Genomic DNA, 22,090 nt, shown 5'->3' with positions numbered 1-22,090 from the left:
ATAATTGACACACATTAAAACCCATTTTTGTTTGATGAGAAGCAAAAATAAGTTGGTTTAACTTAAAAAAAAATCACTATTTTCTTAATAAGAAATTAATTAGTGAACATGTTCCGGCCATTTCAGTTTTGGAAAGAAAAGGCACATAAAGTCAATAAATAAGATGTTTTTGGTTTAAGAATCAATTTGTTTTTAAATAATTTGATTTTGATTTATTGTTTAAACTCACAGCAAAAAAAAAAAAAATTAAGACAACACACATTTGATAACATCACCCAAGTCATGCATCATGACCCTTAGATCTGATTATCAAAATAAGTCGATTCATGAATCCTGGAGATCTTGGGACTACCAAAAAGGGTTAATAATTGCAGTTTGGATAAAAATTTGTCTATGCTCATAGTTGTCAAATAAGTGATGTAAATGGCTGTAAGAATGATGAGACTTATTCTCTTTTAGGGGATGCTGCATTTCCACTGTGTAGACCTGACCAAAAATCTGATGAGGTAGACCTGAATATGAATGAAGCTAGATACATTATCACTTTAAATTTCTTTTTCCTTTTCTATTTTATAATTCCGTGTCTTAGTTTCTAGGAGTACGTGAGAATATGTGCTTTTTCTTTCACAAATCCCAAATGTTCTTTTGGGATTTCACCGGACCTTCTTCAAGAAGAAAGATATCAATTGTTGCAGTGACGACATCTGACCTCTTCGTGATGTCATTGTTCTATATCCAATGGTTTATGAATTGTGCTCGTATTATAGTTCATATCATGGTTTTCAAAACCAGATCGGAGACGGTCGGATCGGGAAAATCGGGAATCAGTCATCTGACTGGTTTTGTTTTTTCCTAAAACTGTTTTTTCCCCAAAACCATTGATTTTGGTCAGTAAATCGCTGAATCAGCCAGTTAACTGTTTAAATCGTTCGAACGGTTTTGACTGTTTTTTAATTTTTTTTAGTTTTTTAAAATTTTTATTTTTTTGTCAGATTTTCTTTTTAATTTTTAATTTTTTAATTGACAGTATTGACCATTCAAAACGGTAACCGGACCCCTGACCGATTTGGTCACTGGTTCGTTTTTAAAAACCATGGTTCATATAAGAGATGGACTGAGGTTCCAAGTGATCACCTGAATTAGAACTATGAAAGCAAAGTGGGGTTTGATAGGTTTCAAAGTGTGGTGGCCTAATCCACCGATTTAGGGGTGCTCACGGTTTGGTAATTGAACCGTGAATATGTTTTTAAAACCGAATTACTGTCATTGGTTTTTGCAATTTTTTGAATCAAAACTGAATTGGTACCACCGATCAACTGGTTTTTCGGCTTTTGATCAGTTTGGTTCTCTGGTTTTCGATTATATATAGTGTGTGTATATGTGTATCTAATATTTTATATTACAAATAATAAATTATAAATAATATATATACATATGCATATATAAATAATATACGATATATTAAAAATAAACATAAAAATATATATATACCAATTAATTCGGTTAATTACATTTTTTGGTTCAGCAACATTTCTAGCTTACCATGTTGTTCTGCATGCATCATTCGCAATTCAATCAAGATTCAAAATATGAAATAGAAATCCAAAATGGAATAACTCATTTCATAAGGCTGCATTTGGAAGTAATGTAAAACGTCATCGATGTAAAAGTTTACATCAATTCAGTTTTGTCAATGTTAGGAGGAGTACAAATCAAGATCGATGTAAACCTCTACTTCAGTTTAGATTTGTTGGTGTTTAGATGAAGTAGAGTTTTACATTATGCTTTTCAAAGTTCAATAATAACTTTTTTACGGTTCGGTATAAAACCTCATCAATGACGTTTTCCATCAGAATAATTTGATTTCCCCATTATTCCTTCACCTAAGAAAATAAATTGGACTGTGTATATAAGATTGATCAACTCCGGTGTCCCACCTTATATACGAATATTTTGCAATCATGTTAACACATGGAAGATTCATGGATTGTTTCGACTTCAATATATATGTTTTTAACCTTACTCATCACTAAAGACAAAAGTATTTGCTCTAACTTTGCTAGCATGTGCACCTTTTGCTAATTATTTATGAATTCACATCTTCACCCCACAAGGGGCCGCCCCACAGCACATTCCCGCCGTGTGCCTTCATGAGATGTTTCCAATACAGGGCGGGGTGGGGCATCGTGGGGCGGAGATGTGATCTCTTTATTTACTAAGTGCTTACTAGATGAGGGAGAATTTTCCTTTTTGATAGGCTGAAAGCAGATTCGATCTCCTACCATTTGTTTCTTTATTCTTCTTCTTCTTCTAGAATTTCTTTTCTTTCTTTCTTTTTTAGTGTATATTTTGTCTTCTTCTTTTCCATCTTCATCCTATAGTGTAAAATGTTGAAAACGGCAACTTATAGATGCCACTCGTTATCTAGGGCCTGTTTGAAAGGGCTTCTGCAATGACTAAACTGCATCATTTGAACTACTACCTAATATAGTTTCATTAAAAAGTCAATTTTTTCACTTATGTAAGCCTATTTTCAAACAAAATATTTAGAAAATGAATGTGGCAAAATGCAAATGCTAAGATAGTTGAATGGAAGAATTAGAAATGATAGTGATGAGGGCAGATTGGGCCCTCCATTGACATCATGACATGTGGCATCTCAAAAACAGTTGGATGACACCCGACACCATGTAGATGATGACCTGCCTTAGCCAAAATGATGGAAACTTGAAGACCTACCCCTAGAGATCTGATGGAGACCTGAAGACCTACCTCCAGAGACCTGGCGACCTACCTCCGAAGACACATGGCATCCAAATTATACCTCGACGCCTAGTTAGCGAGCTAACTCAATAAAATTAGCTTGGAGCATCTCACCCAGGCTGACCTTTACCTCGGCAAGACCAAACTAGCTGACCCCGTAGGATTATGGCAAGCTATCGTAGGATCCGGTTGAGCTGTAGGGACTTAAGGCGACCTGCTAAGGAGAGCTCGCTAACCACCCCCTATAGTTCCCAGTACAACTCAGCAAGGCCGAGTTGGCAGACCCATAAGATTACGGTGAGCTATCCTAGGAGTCGGACGAGCTAAGAGGACCTAAGGCGACCTGCGAGGAAGAGCTCACTAATTGTCCCTAGTAGCTCACTACCAAAAGCACCAATAGCGTGACCGTTAGAACGGCTCACCATACAGTACACCAGTACGCGAATGAATCGTAACTCCCGCAAAGATCTCTCAACGGACACCTTAATGCGCCCGAAAATAGGGAAACAACTCCATACTACCCGCGCACCTTCACCTCCTTTCTTTTTATAGCTCACACTTAGCTCGGTCACACAGATACCAGCTCGGCCATACAACTTGCCACTTTCAAGTTGGACCCCTGTTCGAGCCAGATCGCAAGACATGAGGGAGCGTCCAGATTGTGCATCACTAGATAGAATTATAAATGAAGTCATCTATTGTAACCTAGGAATAGTTCCACTAAGTGCATGACAAAATGACAAAGAATAAACTAAGATGGTTTGGTTAGTGCATTGAAAACCACCTAATGGCTCTAGTTAGAAGAAGTGACTTGTTACAAGTAGTGGAAGGGAATAGAAGAGATAGGGGTAGACCTAAAAGGACATGGGGTAAGAAATGATTTAAGCATTAATAATTTAACTGGATATGGCTTTAGATTGAATGGATCAATGAACTAAGATTCATGTAGTCGATCCCATATAATTCGGATAAGACATGGATGATGATGATGTAAGCCTATTTTCAACTTTTTGATTTTTTACCAAACATGACTTCACAGGTTTTCAGATTTCTCAATTTATGTAACTTAGAAGCCAATACTTGAAAATTCACCCAAACAAGCATGTAATGTCCTAGACAAAATCAACTTTCAAACTAGACTAGGCCAAGGTTACCACATATTGGGTACGTCAAGACACATGTTTTGGGCTCAATGTGTTTGGAACTGTGGGCATTTGTTGAATAAATGCTGCCACATAGGCACCACTTCAGCATTTCCCCATTATGCGGATCCGTATGCATAGAAATTTGCAAAAGCAAGCTTTGATTTATGTGTACATCTACCGTTAGGGGAAGCTTCATTTTAGTGCTTCCCCTAACGGGTAGGTGTTTATTCATTGTTTTGCTGATGTGGTGTCTAATGGTGTCTAGTGGATTTGGACAGGTACATTATTGCTTTTCTCAGCTTTGCAAACAAATAAAGTACAAACTTTTAATGAACAAATGCTCATGGTTCCAAACACATATGAAGTCCAAACAACTCAACCAAGGCCTCCTTTAGAGTCCTCATTACAACTTACGACGTTACATTTGTTATATTTTCTATATCATATTATGTCTGAATTATAGTTATTGCATAGACTCAGTTTGGAAAGAGTTCAAATACAAATATATATAGTATAAATAGATATAAAATAATACAATATACAAGGTCGAATACTCTACATATTTGTATTTGCATTGTTTTCAAACTGAACCATCAAATATGTACAGTGCAAATATATACAAAAATATAAAGTTTTGTACTCTGTATATTTATATTTGTACTCCTTCCAAACTGAGCCATATGTAAGGGAAGGCTTTTCACCAATCAACAGTGCCTAACCGCCTTATGTGATGTCTCATTTATTTACTGTGCAATTTCATTTGTATAGGTCCAAAAGTATGGAGGTGACTGGAGTAAAGATTTGTGAAAATTTGCGTTCCAATGAATTTATACAAATGAGATTGTGGTCTTCTTGTTTGTAGTGCAAATCTGAACCAGATGCAAATTTTTGTTCACAGTTCAGATTTGCATATATTTGTTTTAACAGCGAATTTCATTCTTATCTTATGCAAATTTTACATTTCTTTTGTTTTATTTGCACTCATTTGTAGAACTCTAACTTTTTTATCCCAAAATCCAATGCAAAATTTGTACCATATTTCTCCTAGCTTTTAATAAGTAAATATAAATATATTAACACACACGCGCGCACACACACACACACACTCACACTCACTATAAGAATTAGGGGTGTCAACGGTATTTGAAAATTTGATTTTGAATTCGAGATTTGTCATAACTGAATCAAATTCGGATAATTTGAATATTTAATCAGTTGAATTCGGATATCCTATTCAAATCGAATAGCTAATCGGATTCGAATTCAAATATGACCTGATTTGATTTAATAAATATCTGAATTCGATTTACTATTTAATTCTTATATATGATATATAAAATATTTAAATGTTTTTATATAATTTATAAATTTATATACTTTATATAAATAAAATATTTATTTTATATATTTATTAATTACCTAAATTTATTAATTGGTCGAATTCAAATTGAATCAAATATTTAATCAAAATCGAATATTAATTTTCAATATCTGTCGGATATCAAATCGAATTCGGATACTGAATTTTTTAATCGGTTTCGAATTCGGATATCAGATTTTCTAATCATATTCGGATTTGGATATTGCCTGATTCAAAATCGAAATCAAATAATTTACACCCATAATAAGAGCTATACAAACTCTTCTAGCCATTTGAGCATGAGAGGGCCAACAACAAAAGGATGATCAACATTTTTGGCCCTCTATGCAAATTTCTTGAATGCTTTGCTTTGGTAGTATTCTTATTTTTTTATGGGGTAGCCCATCCTCCAACCCAGGTACAGGGAGCATTTGATCCCATGTATCCGCTACGATCAGAAGGAGACCTTACCAGCCAACTGGTTGGAACCTTTGCTTCAGCACTATTCAATGCTTTCCCTAAGGCTGTGTTTGCTTTGAAGGAAAAAGTAAGGAAATGAAGGAAAAGGTAAGAAAACCTTTACAAATCTTGTATAGGTTCCCTTACCTTTCCCTACGTTTTCCTTCAAATCAAACATAGCTTAACTGTCCACCTGCAACCAATAACACTGTTCTTTTTACAAAAAAAAAAATAAAAGACAATTAGAATCGCTTAATTAAGTGACAACATTAACCATGCTTTGTAGAACACTATCAATACATTTTAGAACACATCAATAAGAATGATGAATATTTTTGAAAAGGGTTAGACCATGATGGAAAAGTTTGTAACTTAGCAACTAATATCATAAAAGTGGTAGTCAATCAAGTGGTATTTATCAAAATTCATAAGAGTTTTGATTGATCAAAGCCCTTGTAGTATCATGCCTTTCCATCAACATAGATTTTCCCTTTCGGAAATCATGTAATTTCTTGCCTGCCAAGTATAATAGTAAGCTATGGCCAACCAAGAAAATATATGCACATTTTCAGTCAAATTCCCATCCATATTCAATAAAGATAGAAGAAAATCCAATAAAGAATAGAAATTAGTTAGAACTGGACAAAAATGAATAGAAATGAACAGAACAAGAAAATGTTGCTATGCACCAAATGTTTTTACTAAAAAAATCTATTTATGGCAAGAATTAATCATTCTTTTTTTATAGAAGCAATTAGCACCTATTTAAAACTAATTAAAAGAAATTAGATTGTTGAATTGAGTAAGAAGTTGTACAAACGAAGAAAAGAACTTGAAACTTCAAAATAGAAATGAAATCTAAAATTTGTAAAATTAAAAATAAAATTAATATAATGAAGAAGTACAAAAGATCTAACAATTTGATGAGATTAATAATAGTATATTCAATAAAGATGATATATTAATAAAGTCTTGAAATATAATAAAACATCATAAAATCATGCATCATATCGCTTATATTTTCATTTTTCAAAGAAGCTTTCTGCGGCAGTCATAAATGGTCAACTTAGGTCTCAAAAACCAGAGTTTAGATCTGCGCCCCACAGTGTCCCACAATACATTCTCACCGTGTATTAGGAACATCTCCCGATGATGACATCATCAAGACTGGTATTATCATCGGGAGATGTTTTCAATGCATGGCAGGGATATGCTGTAGGACATTGTGGGGCACCCCCTTGTGGGGCACCCCCTTGTGGGGTGCAGATGTGAACTCCAAAAACCACTAGCACAGATTTTTATTGGTGGATGGCATGCGGTCAATATTTGTCAGCATATGTTTTCACAACGGATTGCCAGCCATGTGCTAGTAAATAATCTATGTTGGTGTTTAGCTTAACTTTTAGGGGTTTTTATGATTCAGTCCACCTCTAGGAAATCCTAGCTCCACCTAGGGGTGGATTGAATCCTACCCATGGATTGATGCCAAATTCACAGGCGGGCAGGACGTAGTTTATAGGGGGTACTAGTAGATTAAGAGGGGGCCATTGTTTTCAAAACCGAACCGGAAAAACCGGGAGCCAGTCACTTGATCGGTTCCGTTTTTCTCCAAAACTGTTTTTTTCCTCAAAACCGTTGATTTTGGTCAACAAACCGCTGAACTGGCCGGTTAACCGTTCAAACGATTTTAACCGTTTTCCAATTTTTTATTTTTTTGTCAGAACGGGCTGACCGTTCAAACCGGGCCAAACCGGTTCATTTTTTAAAAACCATGGAGGGAACTGCAAAAAAGATTTCTGAGGGGGATTGTAGTCCAAAAATCCCTTATTTTTATGAGCAATATGATGCACCATTATTTTTCACACTAGAAATTAGCTTAATTTTTATGTCATGAACTCATTTTCATTGTAAAATGAATGTGGCTCATGGCAAGAATTTTGTAACCAAATGCTCTCATGTGATTCATTTTTTATTAGAATGAATAAGAATTAAAAGAATAAGGCTCCTAGCAAGAAAACAAATATGGCATAAAATTCCATGACCTAGCGAACAAAAATATTCTCACAAAACAAATGAACAAAAACATACTGTTAGACACCAAAAATTGCCAAACTCCCTCAAATCCCTTCAAACCTTCCACATGAATAACTAAAGATGCCACTCTCCTCATAAGAACAACACAACACAACCCATTAGTTCTTCCTGCCTACACAAACTTATTCCCTTGTTCCTTTCAATAAATAAGTATTCATAACTCTCCACTAAAGCATTAGGGAACACTTCTTCCAACTTACTTCTATTTCACTGAGCTATATTTTAGGCCCCGTTTGGCTCACTGGAATAGGGGCCTGGAATCGGAATTGGAATGGACTATTCCAATTCCAGCTGTTTGATTGAACAGAACCGGAATTTCATTTTATGCCCGCTTTCTTTGGGAATGAAATCTCATTTCTGCTAATTTCAATTTTCATTCCCATTCTTGTCTGAACCAAACAGACTATAGAAATAGGCCATTCCGATTCTGATTCCAATTCCAGCTCCAAACCAAACAGCCCCTAAATATTTTTATGGAACTTACACATGGGATCCACCAGAACCTTGATACCTATCAATATTTGTGTGAAGTGGGCTCCTACCTCTGCTCCCAAGATCCAACGATCATTTGTCTTTCTACTTCAAATCTTGTAAGATACTTTTAGTATGGCAAAAAAGCATTCTTATAAGAAACGCAAAACCTAAGGCTGAGTTTGGTTGTAATGCAATTTTATTTGTATTAGTATAAACATATAGGAGTGTAAATGAAAAGAATGCAAATTCTGATTTAATTTTGTTTTAGATTTTAATTTATTCTGCTTTAAATTTTATTTTATTTCATTTGTACTGTAATCAAACAAAATAAAGTAAATTTTGAAATAAAAATAAATCAAAATCTACACCTAAATTATTTGCATCACCATAATATTGCATTGGTGTAAATAAATTTGCACTGCAACCAAACACAACCTAAAGAAATTGTAAGACCGGAAGTTGTAAGAAGAAGAGAAGGTAAGGTGCTCCCCCAATTCCCAAAGGCCGACCATGGAGGGGCAAAATCAGGATTATGATAAAATGTATTATACGGTAAATGGCCCTAAATGTTTTGTTAATGTGTATTGAGTGTAAGAATAACAATGTGGCGAGGATCCTATTCCCTGTCTCTAACCTCAAGTTTTAAATTAATTCCTGTCCTTAACCCCAATCTTCGAGAAAAAAAATTTGAACCCCATCCTTGATCCTTGGAAGGAGACGGGTTTCCCATATTGAGGACCTGAATCCCCATATTTTTTAATTAAATAGAGTCTAGTGAAACCACATGGTATTAATAGCCGATAAGGGCAACTTTTGGGCCCTAATATCATAATAATCTTTTTAATATAATTATTAAAATATGTTAACCTTTTTTTTTAATATTAAATAGGGATAGAAATACTATTCATCTCCTTCCTCCTTCAAACTGTTGAACAAATCTCTCCTAATCCCAATTTTTAGGCTTTAATGGTGTTCAAAACTATTTCAAATACCTCTAACAAGCTTCTGAGAGACCAGAATATTTTTACATCCCCCACTATGCTGCTCACGTCATCGATTCCTATACTATGAACAAGGTCGAGTTCGTAGAGGAAGCTGTTAAATCTGGCATAATTTCACCATTGATGGAGCTTCTTCAAGGGAAGATCAGTTGGGTCAAGCAAAGAGTCCCGTTCGAGCGCGGGGTTGCCTGGCCAGTTACGAAAGAACATTCGAGACTGTTGCACAACATGAAGAAGAAGAGATAGTCCAGCTAGCCATGCAGTTGGCTTCTGCCTACCTTGATGTGGTGTATGTTAAGTTCACCTATAGGGCCGATTTGGTTGAACTTCGAAGTCTCACGGGAAGATCAATAGTAGGAGACCCAATCGCAGAAGCGCTCTTAATGGATTACAAAGAAAACAGGAAGAAGGGAGAGAGAGAGAGAGAGAGAGAGAGAGAGAGAGATTTGATAGGTGGTATAGAGGAAGGAGATGAAAAGTATTTCTGCCCCTATTTGATATTTAAAAAAAAATTAATCCATTCTAAAAATTATATTTAAAATTTATTTTTATTGATATTAAGGCCCAAAAATTATCCTTATCAACTAGTCCCTACATTTAATTATACAAACAAGCCTAGATGCCTAACGGCCCTAACCTAACCCAGCCCTGGCTTGGCCCAAATACATATTATCATGTCCATGGTGCAGGTTGGGCCGGAAGAGCATTGACCAATAATAATACTTTCGTAAATTTCTAATAAAAACCACCCTGATTGGTTACTACTTTCGTAATAGTGGTGATTGGTTGCAGTGAGTTTGCGCAGAGTTATTGCTTGCAATAATAATACACTGTCAATAGCCGGCCCAGCCCATGATCCTTAGTCGAGTCGGGGCTACTGAACTCCAACATGGGCCCAATTTCAAAAAGCCCAATTAGAAAATAGACTTGGAAAGGGACTAAGGGAGCATGAATCGATGTTTAACTCGCCCGAGTTGCCACTCGCCACCGATGATAAACCCTAGTCCGGCAGTCCTTTCTTCTACTCTCCCGCGTCCTTCTGCTTGCCATCACCTCCACTTCCAGCTCCGACATCGGCCGACTTCCCGACAACCACCCTTGTGGTAGCCTCTCGCACGAACTCGCCCCCCTCTCTCTCTATCTGTTTCTGTTCTTTGAACATGTAACTGATCTCTTGTGATAATTTTCTGCGCAGGAGAGATGGCAACCATGGTTTCTATGGCGGATATCGAAGCGAAGGCCATGGGGCTCGGAATCGACCTTTCGAAGGTGGATTTAGACGCAATAAGGTTACCTCCAGGCGAGGATTTTGGTGTCAAGAGGTACCAAGTTCTTAATATAACCCTATTTATACTACTCTCACTAGGAATTTGGTTCAGAGGTTCAATTTCTTTTATTTGACTTGAACCATTTGTTTTCTTTATAGTGATGATGAGGATGTTCTTCGAGAAGATAATCTGGAATCCGAAAGTGGGCTTGGTAACATAATTATTGTTGACAATCTTCCGGTAGTTGCACCGGAGAAATTCGAAAAGCTAGAAGGTGTCATCCGGAAAATTTACAGTCAGATCTGTGTACTCAAGGAAGATGCTATTTGGATGCCTGTTAACCCTGAAACCCAGAAGACCCTGGGTTATTGCTTCATTGAGTTGAATACTCCTCAGGTATGAATTTAATGAGCTTATATTATTATAACGTCGTAGATTGTTTGTCAATTTATTACAATCTGAATAGATTGGCTGTCGGTTTATGCTTATGGGAGCAATTGGATGCCTTGTGGAGTTTATGAAAACCACGTCAACGTGAATGACTTTATTTTGTTTCTCATTGCATTTGAAGTTTTTTATAACAGTAAAATAAAAGAAAATTTTATTGAAATGGAAAACGGATTACATTCTTTAGGTGAAGAGTTTTCACCATAATGTTGCAACTTGAACTTGCAACCAAATTAGAAGACAAAAAGAAAATACATCTCAAGGCTTATGGGTTTAGGCCCCCATTCAAAACTTCTAATGATGTTTGAAGATTGTATCAAAAACCCTCCCCATTCATTCTTTGAATTCTGAGCGGGAAAAGGCCTTGTATGCCATCACTAGTTTTTAGTATGTTTTAATTTATCTTCAAAAGTGTACCTGTTTCTTTGTCCCCAAATGCCCCGGAAGACTGTGGACTTGATAATGCTCCAAATTATATAATCCTTTCTGCTCCTTCCCGATCTCGACCAAGAAGAAAAAAAATCTCTTCTGGATCAGATAGATTCAATTTTCTAATGTTGAAAGGAGTAAAGAACAAGTCCTTAAAGAAATCAATAAATCTGCAATATATGAAGCTGTTTTACATTCTCTTTGTTCTCCTTGTGAAGAATACACCTGTTTGCCAGCTAGAACCCTCTTGACTTCAAATGAGCTATAGTTAGAATGCTGTTCAATGCAAGCAACCAAGCAAATGCCCCTACCCTTGGAGGACTTGGGTTCTGGCAAACTCTCTTGACATTCAAACTTTCAATCTGATTCCTGGATATGGCTTCACTGAAAAGATTTAACAGTAAGCTTCCCATCATAACACTCTTTCCATCATCTGGTATCTGTTTCATTTGATACAATTTTCATCTTCTCGACTCGTGAGAGCAGAAAGATCTATTCTTCCACTTCGCTATCTGGTAGTGGGCAACTAAACTTAGGGCACTAAGTAATTGGTTCACCTTTTTATTCAAAGCATTGCCTAATTGTGATATCTTTAGTACTCAGACTATACAGCCTTGGTGTAAAAATCACACAACTTCCCCCTTCCACATCATTTATCTTCCCAATAGGTGATAAAACAAGGAAGGTGGACTAAGATGTTTTGATCGTGTGCACAGAAGACAATACACAGCACCAGTGAGAAGAAGTGATTTGTTACATGCTGAAGATCTAGAAGATCAAGGTGCAGAGTGTAGACCAAAAGGGACATGGGTTGAAGTAGTAAGAAATGGTTTAAGGGCCCATAACATTACAATGGGCATAGCTTTAAACTGACTGGAATGGTGGAACAGTGTAGTTGTGTTTTGTAGGATATGACATCTATTAGTATGTCAGAAGAGAGGATGAATTTGTTTTTACATTTTGAAGAAAAGATTTGTTCATCTTGTTGGTGAGCATTTCATATTCTAATTTTTTTGATAAGTATTTCATATTCTAATTGTGGGGAGACAAATTTCTCTTTAGTATTATATTTTCCGTTTCAAAAATAAAAGAAGGCATATGTAAATGTATTTCTTCGCCAAATCTTTATGAGGAGCTTATATTTTTTCCATTTGTGTCTTATTTATTCGTATTTTCATTTTAGGAAGCTGAGCTTGCAAAGGAGAAGACTCAAGGATACAGATTGGACAAATCACACATATTTTCCATAAATTTATTTGATGACTTTGAGAGGTTCATCAAAGTACCAGATGAATGGGCTCCTCCCGAGACCAAGCCATGCACACCTGGGGTAACCCTTTCCATCTAATTTCTTATTGCTCCTGATTCTGCATAGATTTTAGTTTTATTCTCTATACTGACTTGTTGATGAGATACTGAACAATCTAGTGAGACTTAATCCGTTACTTATCTATTCATGGCAATGCATGACTTCTTTTTATCTATCTGATTATTCAAATTTGGGCATTTCATATTTTGTCCTTGAATCTCAGTCATTGCAACCACTATGAGCTTCCTTTATTATTAATCTTGGTTTTTTCCTTTCTTGATTCTTTGTTCCTGGAACTTGGTACTGAAATGAGCTTTGCTACTTAATTATATTTCTATATTTAGATTTATTTGTGGATCTAGGAAGAATTTATGAATATGTTTCTAATTTTTCCTAAATCATTTGAGTAATTTTGTTTTAATGTATTGAAAAATAATTGTGTTTTTCCATCCGTATGTGAATAATATCAACTATTGATTTCCTTAGTTCATTTGAACCTGTATTTTGTTTTTGGGGATATGCACTGGACATAGTACAATTTTAGCAAATACCATTGTAGCAGTTAAATGTTCTATGCTCATCTGTATCCTTGAATGTGTTTGGTATGGCTGCTTGATACTTGTTGGACTGATACCAGGACACTTGTTTATTGATGTAGAATTGTGCATCAAGACTCTCAAATTTCTAATGTATTTTTCCCTTCAAGCCTTTCTTCATTTCTTGGGAATTATTCTGGGACCTAAATTTATTGGAAGATAATTGGAACAATGGTTTATGTTGAAAACACTGGTTTTTTCTCCACAATTTACTTCATTCTTTATGGATCTATGAGAGAGAATGGAATCTGCTCATCTGTTTTGCATTTCCTAAGTGTTTAGCTGTAATTGTATTGGGAATGATATATTACACTAGTTGGAAGTCTATAATGCTTCTTCTTTCTTGTGGTTGCTCTAGTTTCATCTACATACTTTTGAAGTAGCAATGCCTTGCTTTCTGAATATTTAATAAACTATGCAATTCTATATTGTTACAGGAAAACTTACAGCACTGGTTGACTGATGAAAAAGCCCGAGATCAATTTGTTATTCGTGCTGGTAATGACACTGAGGTTTTATGGAATGATCCTAGGCAACTGAAGCCTGAGCTTGTTTATCGACGTACTGTAAGTAGATTCAGGTCTTCCTTTTCTGGTTTTTGTAACATAACACTTAACTGAATGCAAAATACATGGCCTTTATAAAGCATAAGAATATTTGGGAGATAATCCATTTTAGTTAATATTGCTATCTAACCACATATTATCACCTTCATCTTTCAGCATTTGTAGATAGACCCTCCAGAACTGTTGATCCCTATTCGCACCAGTGTTTTAAAAGTGCAAGGTGCAATTTGTGCCCAAGGCACAAGGCGAGGTGCACGCCTTTTTGAAGCAAGGTGCAAAAGTACAAAAATGCCAAAAAAGCAAAAAAATTGTCAGAAAATTCAGAAAAATGCTAAAAAGTAAAAAAATATTAAACATAATATTAATAAAAAATATAAACATAAATTTTAAAATAAATGTTTTAAAAAATTTGTTATCTAAAATTAAAATACATAAACATAACACATAAGCGCATTCAAATGAAATTTTGAAAATAAATCAAACATATAAAACATTTTCAAGCATGTAAAACCTATAATCTCTTTTTTTCCCTCAATTGCATTATTTCAAATAGCTATGTGATGTAAAACATCTTGCATTCCTGATTCTACATGCCGCCTTTGTTCCAAATCCGTCGAGGCAAGCCCAAACAAATCCATGTTAGGGTCTTAAATTCTTAATCCTTACACAAAAATAAATGATTTTATAATATTAATTTTCTTTTAAGAAAATATTTTACTAGGATGAATGAATGGACAACATTAGCAAATAGGGGGTTCTTGGATCTTCGGTTCGCTCAAGAAGGGACTTAGGCGGGGCTCTGGGCGCACACCTTTTGAAAGTGCTGCGCGTTGGTCCTAGGCAAGGCACATACCTTAGCGCCTCGCCTAAGTGCCTAGGTGTTTAAACGACTGATTCACACCTTGTTTAGCCAACATGTTGGCCAAACTGTTGGCTGATCTCTGAACCCATATGAAGCAAGTTCCCATTTCTCTCATCAGCTGTTTTACTTCCCTCTTGACCATATGTATCTATTTATTTGTTTATTTTTTTGGTAAGAGACAGAAAATTACAAAAAAGAAATATTTGTTTACTTTTTAGGAAGTGCAATAACTGATAAAACTTTTGCTTTGTTTGGCAGTTTTGGACTGAGAGTTTTGTTCAATGGTCCCCACTAAGCACATACTTGGCTACGGTTCACAGGCAGGGTGCAGCTGTTTGGGGAGGTGCAACTACCTTTAACCGTCTAACGCGTTTTGCTCACCCACAGGTTCTATCCTGTTCATAATTTCATCTTTTCTGTTGCATATTTTGCTTGTCCTTTTCGCCTCAATATATGTAATTAAACTGCATACAGGTTAAACTCATTGATTTCTCTCCTGGGGAGAAATACTTGGTCACCTATAGCAGCCATGAACCAAGCAATCCACGTGATACACATGTGAGAAATATTATGATTTGAGAATTAATTTATTTTATCTGAATAAGCTTTCTGTTACGCTGACATGTTTTCTTAATGTAGAGGGTTGTCTTGAATATTTTTGATGTAAGGACCGGAAAAGTTATGAGAGATTTCAAAGGCAGTGCAGATGAGTTTGCAACTGGTGGAGCTGGGGGTGTCTCTGGAGTGTCATGGCCTGTTTTCAGGTGATTTTATTCTATGCTATTTATGTTATCTACATCCCTTTATGAACAACTTTTGACCACTCTTGTCTTGTAAATGACTTATTATTATTTTATCTTTTGCAGATGGGGTGGTGGAAAAGATGATAAATATTTTGCTAGAATTGGAAAAAACGTGATATCTGTCTATGAAACAGAAACATTCACCCTTATTGACAAAAAGTCATTGAAGGTTGAAAATGTCTTGGACTTCAGCTGGTCACCTACTGATCCTATCATTGCACTCTTTGTTCCAGAGCTAGGTGGTGGGAACCAACCTGCTAGGGTGAGTAGTAGAATCATTTTATGAGGAATCCTTGTAATGACAGTTTTTATTTACTTTGCCAGTTTTTCTCTCTGTTCACAGGTAAGCCTTGTTCAAATTCCTGGAAAAGAGGAGCTGAGGCAGAAGAATCTCTTTAGTGTTAGTGACTGCAAAATGTACTGGCAAAGCAATGGGGACTACCTTGCTGTTAAGGTTGATAGGTACACGAAAACAAAGAAAAGCACATATACTGGCTTTGAGCTTTTCCGGATAAAAGAACGGGACATCCCCATTGAGGTTTTGGAGCTTGAAAATAAGAATGACAAGATTGTTGCCTTTGCATGGGAACCAAAAGGCCACAGATTTGCAGTTATCCATGGAGATAGCCCAAAGCCTGACATAAGTTTCTACTCAATGCGAACTGCTAACAACACAGGCCGGGTCTCAAAGCTTATAACTCTCAAAGGCAAGCAAGCCAATGCTCTCTACTGGTCTCCTGCTGGACGCTTCATTATCCTTGCTGGTCTCAAAAGTTTTAATGGACAACTGGAATTCTACAATGTTGATGACCTTGAGACGATGGCAACCGGAGAGCATTTCATGGCAACTGATATTGAATGGGATCCTACTGGAAGGTATAATTAATCAGTAGGCAATGTAAATTGTTTTTTTATCAGTAGCTGTATTATATATTTCTTATGCTTTGTTTACACACCTTGTTATTGTATTTGGGCTTTTAAAGAAAGTGGAATTTAATGATATGCCCTATTTCATATTTCAAATAGGGGTGCCAATGGATTTTTTTTTTATCAGCAAAAAATGAATTTTATTGATGAAAATTTAGGAGTTACAGGAGCTTGGGTGTAAATTCCACCCCAAAACAACAAAAGACTACAGATTTTCCCAAAACATTTGCAGTCTCACAGCCCCTTGTTTGGCCAAAGAATCTGCTATTCCATTTGCTGTTCTTCTTACCCACTTAAAGGAAAAATTTAGCTCCCTTATTAGGCTTACAATCTCCCTGAATTTATACCTGAATACCCAAGGAATCTGGGAACTGTTCTCAGTCCATGAGATGACTACTTGGGAATCCACTTCCACCTCTAGATTGTCTACTGTATGCACTTTGACTCTCAGAATTGGGTCTACATATTAATATGAATTAAAAATCAGGTTTATTTTTGACCCACTAATTGTTATGCACACACAGAAACGCATAAAGTATATGAATTTAGAATATAGAGTATAAATGACTATATTCTTTCAAAAGTTGTTTTCTTCTTCGTCCTTTCTTTATTTGAGTATCTGTCATAAAATCCAAATCTTGGTGTTTTTCTGGTTCAAATTGCTCGCTTTCATATACCTGGCAGAGATTGACTGTGGATCATTTGTTATACTGTTTCTGGAAATCATTTTTGATGGATCTGTTTAGGAGTAAACTTGCACCTGATCTGTTGATAGTTTTGTACCACTATCTGCAATTTCTCTCTTTTGAAAATATAAAGGGAAAATTCCACTTTAGTACCCTGAACTTTGGGGGTAGTGTCAAGTTAGTACCCTGAACTTTGGGGGTAGTGTCAAGTTAGTACCCGAACTTTCAAACGTGTCGCTGCAGTACCTAAACTTTCAAAAAAGTGTCAAGTTGGTCACTGCCGTTAACTGACCGTCAGTTATCTGTTGAAAATGCCAAAACTACCCTTCAAAAGAAGACATTGTTCACTGTCTTCTACCTTGAGAGTTGAGACTGAACTTGACACTACCCCCAAGTGGAATTTTCCCAAATATAAATCTTTTGTGGATATGTGTCCCCTCCAGAAACAATGTGAGACTTTTGGGAGTAAAATGTTAAAACATCTTTTGTATTCTTATTGCAATTATCCTTTGTATTTGTAGGTATGTTGCAACTTCTGTTACCTCAGTTCATGAGATGGAAAATGGATTTAACATATGGTCCTTCAATGGGAAGCTCCTATACCGGATACCAAGGGACCATTTCTGTCAGGTGAGTTGATAAAAACCTTGATCAACATCCTTAGAATATGATGTATAGCCTTGTCTTTTATATTCTATAATGCATAAGCCATGGTAAGGGGCTATAGCTATCTCAGGCTGACAAGCGTGAGAACAGCCACTTTTTGCAAAAGAAATGCCAAAGATTAGGTCTGTATCCAGTCCGTCCACAATTTACCCATCCCAAGACCCCAGGTAGCTGGGACCAACATTAGATAATGGCTTTTTTTAATGTTCTAGTCATAGTAAGTGTCTTGTACAACATCTGCCAAACTGTAAAGGTGCACTTCTTGATTTCCCACAAGATTTCCCACAAGATTTCAACTTCAACCAGCGGTTCCTTCTTGGGTGATCCATTATTCCTCACCATATTGAAGATGCTTGATATCTCATGTCCAAAATCATGTGGTTATTCTTGATTATTACCAAAATCTCTAGATTTTTCTTGGCAATGTCTACTTGTCTAGTTATGCATCACAATATTGCTAGGTATTATACTTATATGTGACTTGTGATTATCAATTCATAGACTACTATGATAATACTGATACCCATGCTCTTGTATGTCTTTTGCAATCATGCAGTTCTTGTGGCGACCAAGGCCACCATCTTTCTTGAGTGCAGAGAAAGAGGAAGAGATTGCAAAGAATCTGAAGAAGTACAGTAAGAAATATGAGGCAGAGGACCAGGATGTTTCGTTGCTCTTAAGTGAGCAGGACCGTGAGAAGCGAAGGTTGCTGCAGGAGGAATGGGACAGATGGGTGATGCAATGGAAGCAGTATCATGAGGAAGAGAAGTCATACAGGCAGATACTGAGGGATGGGGAAGCAAGTGACGCGGAGGAGGAATATGAGGCAAAGGAAGTTGAGGTTGAGGAAGTGTTAGACGTTAAAGAAGAAGTTGTCCTTTACGAATTGGAACAAAACTAGTGCAAGAGTTCCAAGTGTCATTTAACTTGTATCATTAGTTAGATTCCTTAATTTATAATACCATACAAAGCAAATTGAGGGCTTAGTGTTGTGAAGCAACCCGAAAATTTTCCTTCTTAGAGGTCTTCAGAGGGGGGTGGAGTCTTTATTTTTTTTTATTAGTGTTAGATAGATTCCTTCATTTGTTTATTAATGTTTAGCTTAAAAGAACAATTTTTCAAGATTGTAAATCTTGAAATTCGCTTAGCTTTTTTTTTTTTTCCGGAAAATGTGGGGCGTTTGTATGTCCGGTTTTTCATATTGACTTTGCACTTTGCTCGATTGTATGTCAGACTGTTAAACCGTTGCCCTTGTAATAACTAATACTTTTGATGAGTCCTGCGGTGGTGCCGAAAAGGTATTGTACTTAACAAACTGATACCATCCAGCTCCAGTCCCTGATACCACCATTCTCTCAAGACCATGCTAGCCTCCTGTTATGACGGCAAAGTGCAAACAAAATGACAGAGTCTCATTCATTAGCCCCATCTTCTAATTTTGGTTGTGTTTTATACCATTGTCAATTTTATTTGTAATGTTTTAAGTTGATGAATATATTTTTTTATATCATAAATGTTTTTGAGTTATCAATATACAATATTTGATATCATTGCTGTTTTCTTTAAGAAATCTGGTGTGTGATAAAGACAATTTCTCGAAATTTTATATTGACAATGATTACCATACACTACCTTAATCCTGTTAATAATTCTGCCCTGATCCAAACACAAAATAAGGTGTCAAGGGACGGACCTAAGGTAGGAGGTGTAAAGGATGGTAGGGCCCATGCCATCCTTTGCTTTATATAAGATATCTTTCCTCATGAATCTCACCATGTACAGTTTTTTGCTTGGCCTAGACCCTAGATGCTTGTTTAGAGGATGAATTTGATTGGGATGGTATTTGTTACCTTGGGCTCTCCAAGCTTCAACGTTTAGCATTTGAAATTGGAAAAGTAAAGTGTTATATCGCTGTGCAAAATTGTTGTGGTTCTAAACACATAAACACCATTAGCCCTAGGTCTAGGTGCCATCATCGGCACCACGTACGAGGCAACTGAATGAAAATGCCCTCTTCTTTGGGGAAATACTATTTCAATATTTCGTCCAAGATATAATCTGATATAAAGGGTGGTAGAAACGCTTGTACTTGAATCTGCCCAATCAAACACTCCACATAGATCAATTAAGATAAAAAGGACTTTGTTGAGATAAAAGATGTAAGGCACCCTTAACCTAAAGGAGTACTTTAATCTTTGTTGGGCCTCTCACAAAACAGCTCCCTCTTTAATTTGTGCTCTTAGCCTTGTCACTTTGGGTGATCGCACTATGGATGAATTAATTTACTTGCAAAAAGGTAGTTGGTGGGTTTTGGCTATTTATTTATTAATAAGAGCTAGAGGTTTAGAGTCGCAGGACTTGTTTATGCATAGAGCATTGTTCACTGTGTGTCTCATGCAAAGAAACAGAAACAGAACCAACCATGGGATGGGTCCTTGTATGACAAATTGACCAAAACTATGCATTATCAGAGTTTCTATCTCTGATTTCTTACCATTCCATCCTCTTTTCTTTTTGAGAATTTTAGTTTTTTATTCTACTTTATGGCATGAAAAGATATGCTTTAAATTTCTAAACTATAATGTTTAAATTTTATTTTTCCCCCTGAAATAGTCATGGAATGCCTACATAGGCGATTAAAAGAAGTTATGTGACTAATCGGCCTTCTATGGTTTTTATGACCTTTCTTCTTCAATGTATATTATTTTGACAATCAGGGGTGGAAACAAATCAAGATTTTTACGAGCTATTTGAGAAAATTTTAATTCAATTGGGTTTAACCTGAACTTCGAGCTGAATTCGAACTCAATTTAGAGTCATGTTTACTCAACAATTTGAACTCGAACCTAATGAAACTTGACTCATGCCTGGTTGAGTTTATACATACATACATATTAATAAATAATTTTTATTATATGTATAATAATATTTTATTTTTTATATATGATAATAAATACTTTTTATAATTCTTAAATATTTGTGTGTAAAATAAAAAATATTTTTTTTATATATAACAGGAAGCTTGGCTCGCATTTGAGTTTGAATATATGAAATTTTGAGTCGAGCCGAATTCGAATTCAAGTCTCTAATAAAATCGAGATGGAACTCAAGCCTCATTGATTTTTTGGCGAATTGAGCTCAAAAACATGGATATTCAACTTGGCTCGGTTCCCACCCCTAAAATAATAAGTACCAACACTCTCTAACTCCATAACCTTAAAGCAGGTGAACCAGCTTTTAACTCAACCTTCAGCTCAACCCTCCCAATGGCCCGAATTTCCGAATTAGCTCTCATGTCACTTTTTCTCTGATTCTACAAACCAAGGTTTTTATCCATAAATTATTATATCATTACTGCCTGAAGCAATAGTCAACTGAGAGATCAAATCAACCCCCCACAACGTCCCACAACCCATCCCCGTCGTGTACTTGTAGGGGCAATCTTGTGAGGGCTTAATTGAACTCGTCAATTGAAATGGAGGGTTTCTTTACTGCCCAAATCACCGTAAGAAAGAAGACGAACCGTACTTTCTTTGCTGAACTTGACGCCGGAACCTTGGGTAACGTTGGAGTTTTTCTCTCGTGTTCGTTCCGTTTCTGTTGTTTGCTCTCTCCGGTGTTTGGAATTGGCGTCGGTCGACGGTCGGTAGGTAGAAGTGTGTTATTCGGTTAAAATCGAAAAATTGAGTTGAAAATTTCGATTGTGGTTTTTTCGGTTTTTGCTTCTTTCAATTTTGTAAAATTTCAGTTTCAATTTCATTTTCACATTTAGAAATTCAATTAGTTGAAAAAATTAAATTAATTAAACTTTATTATCTATAATATATATAATATGTATAAAACATATTATATTGTATTATATTATATATTAAAATATATATAATTTTGAAATTCAGTTTTAATCGAAATAACCGAATATTTTGATTTAGGTTCGATTTTTTATTTAAATTTTCGATTTATTCGATTCGATTTTTAATCGAACAAACCGTTTACTCACCCCCTATCGGCATCGGCAAGAGCCATGGGGCTATGGCTTGACTAGTAGATGGATTTTATATTACACGTGTATGCTTGACACACGAGTTAGAAAGAAAACCAGGTTTGAAATAGGAAACAAAATCTTCTCTCTCTCCACTCTCCAGCACCCACCCCAAAAACGATCTTTCTGTCAGAGATTCAGAATTCAGAACACGGCAGCATCCTTTCACTGGAAAGTGCAAACCCACCTCCGAACC

The 22,090-nt window shown here is 36.0% G+C and overlaps 1 protein-coding gene across 1 annotated transcript; it reads left to right on the top strand.

Moving 5' to 3' along the window:
• The first annotated feature begins 10,251 nt into the window (after positions 1–10,251).
• Positions 10,252–19,135, top strand: LOC104589119 (eukaryotic translation initiation factor 3 subunit B-like). The gene is made up of 12 exons (XM_010247353.3): positions 10,252–10,399; positions 10,492–10,618; positions 10,723–10,960; positions 12,624–12,770; positions 13,783–13,911; positions 15,032–15,160; positions 15,248–15,331; positions 15,413–15,537; positions 15,640–15,838; positions 15,920–16,452; positions 17,711–17,819; positions 18,412–19,135. The coding sequence occupies exons 2-12, from the start codon at positions 10,497–10,499 to the stop codon at positions 18,754–18,756; spliced, it is 2,160 nt and encodes a 719-aa protein (XP_010245655.1). The 5' UTR covers positions 10,252–10,399; positions 10,492–10,496; the 3' UTR covers positions 18,757–19,135.
• Positions 19,136–22,090: the final 2,955 nt, after the last annotated feature.

This window comes from Nelumbo nucifera, chromosome 3 (genome assembly GCF_055504915.1).
Source record: "Nelumbo nucifera cultivar China Antique chromosome 3, China Antique-T2T, whole genome shotgun sequence".
NCBI classification, from domain to species: domain Eukaryota; kingdom Viridiplantae; phylum Streptophyta; class Magnoliopsida; order Proteales; family Nelumbonaceae; genus Nelumbo; species Nelumbo nucifera.
This window is presented reverse-complemented; position numbering and strand designations above follow the sequence as displayed.

Excerpts from the sequence above, each read along its gene's own strand:
- LOC104589119 (XM_010247353.3), top strand. The coding sequence starts at position 10,497 with ATGGCAACCATGGTTTCTATGGCGGATATCGAAGCGAAGGCCATGGGG. Across the intron at positions 13,912-15,031 it reads AGCTTGTTTATCGACGTACT|TTTTGGACTGAGAGTTTTGT; the intron begins GTAAGTAGATTC and ends TTTGTTTGGCAG. Across the intron at positions 15,332-15,412 it reads GCAATCCACGTGATACACAT|AGGGTTGTCTTGAATATTTT; the intron begins GTGAGAAATATT and ends TTCTTAATGTAG.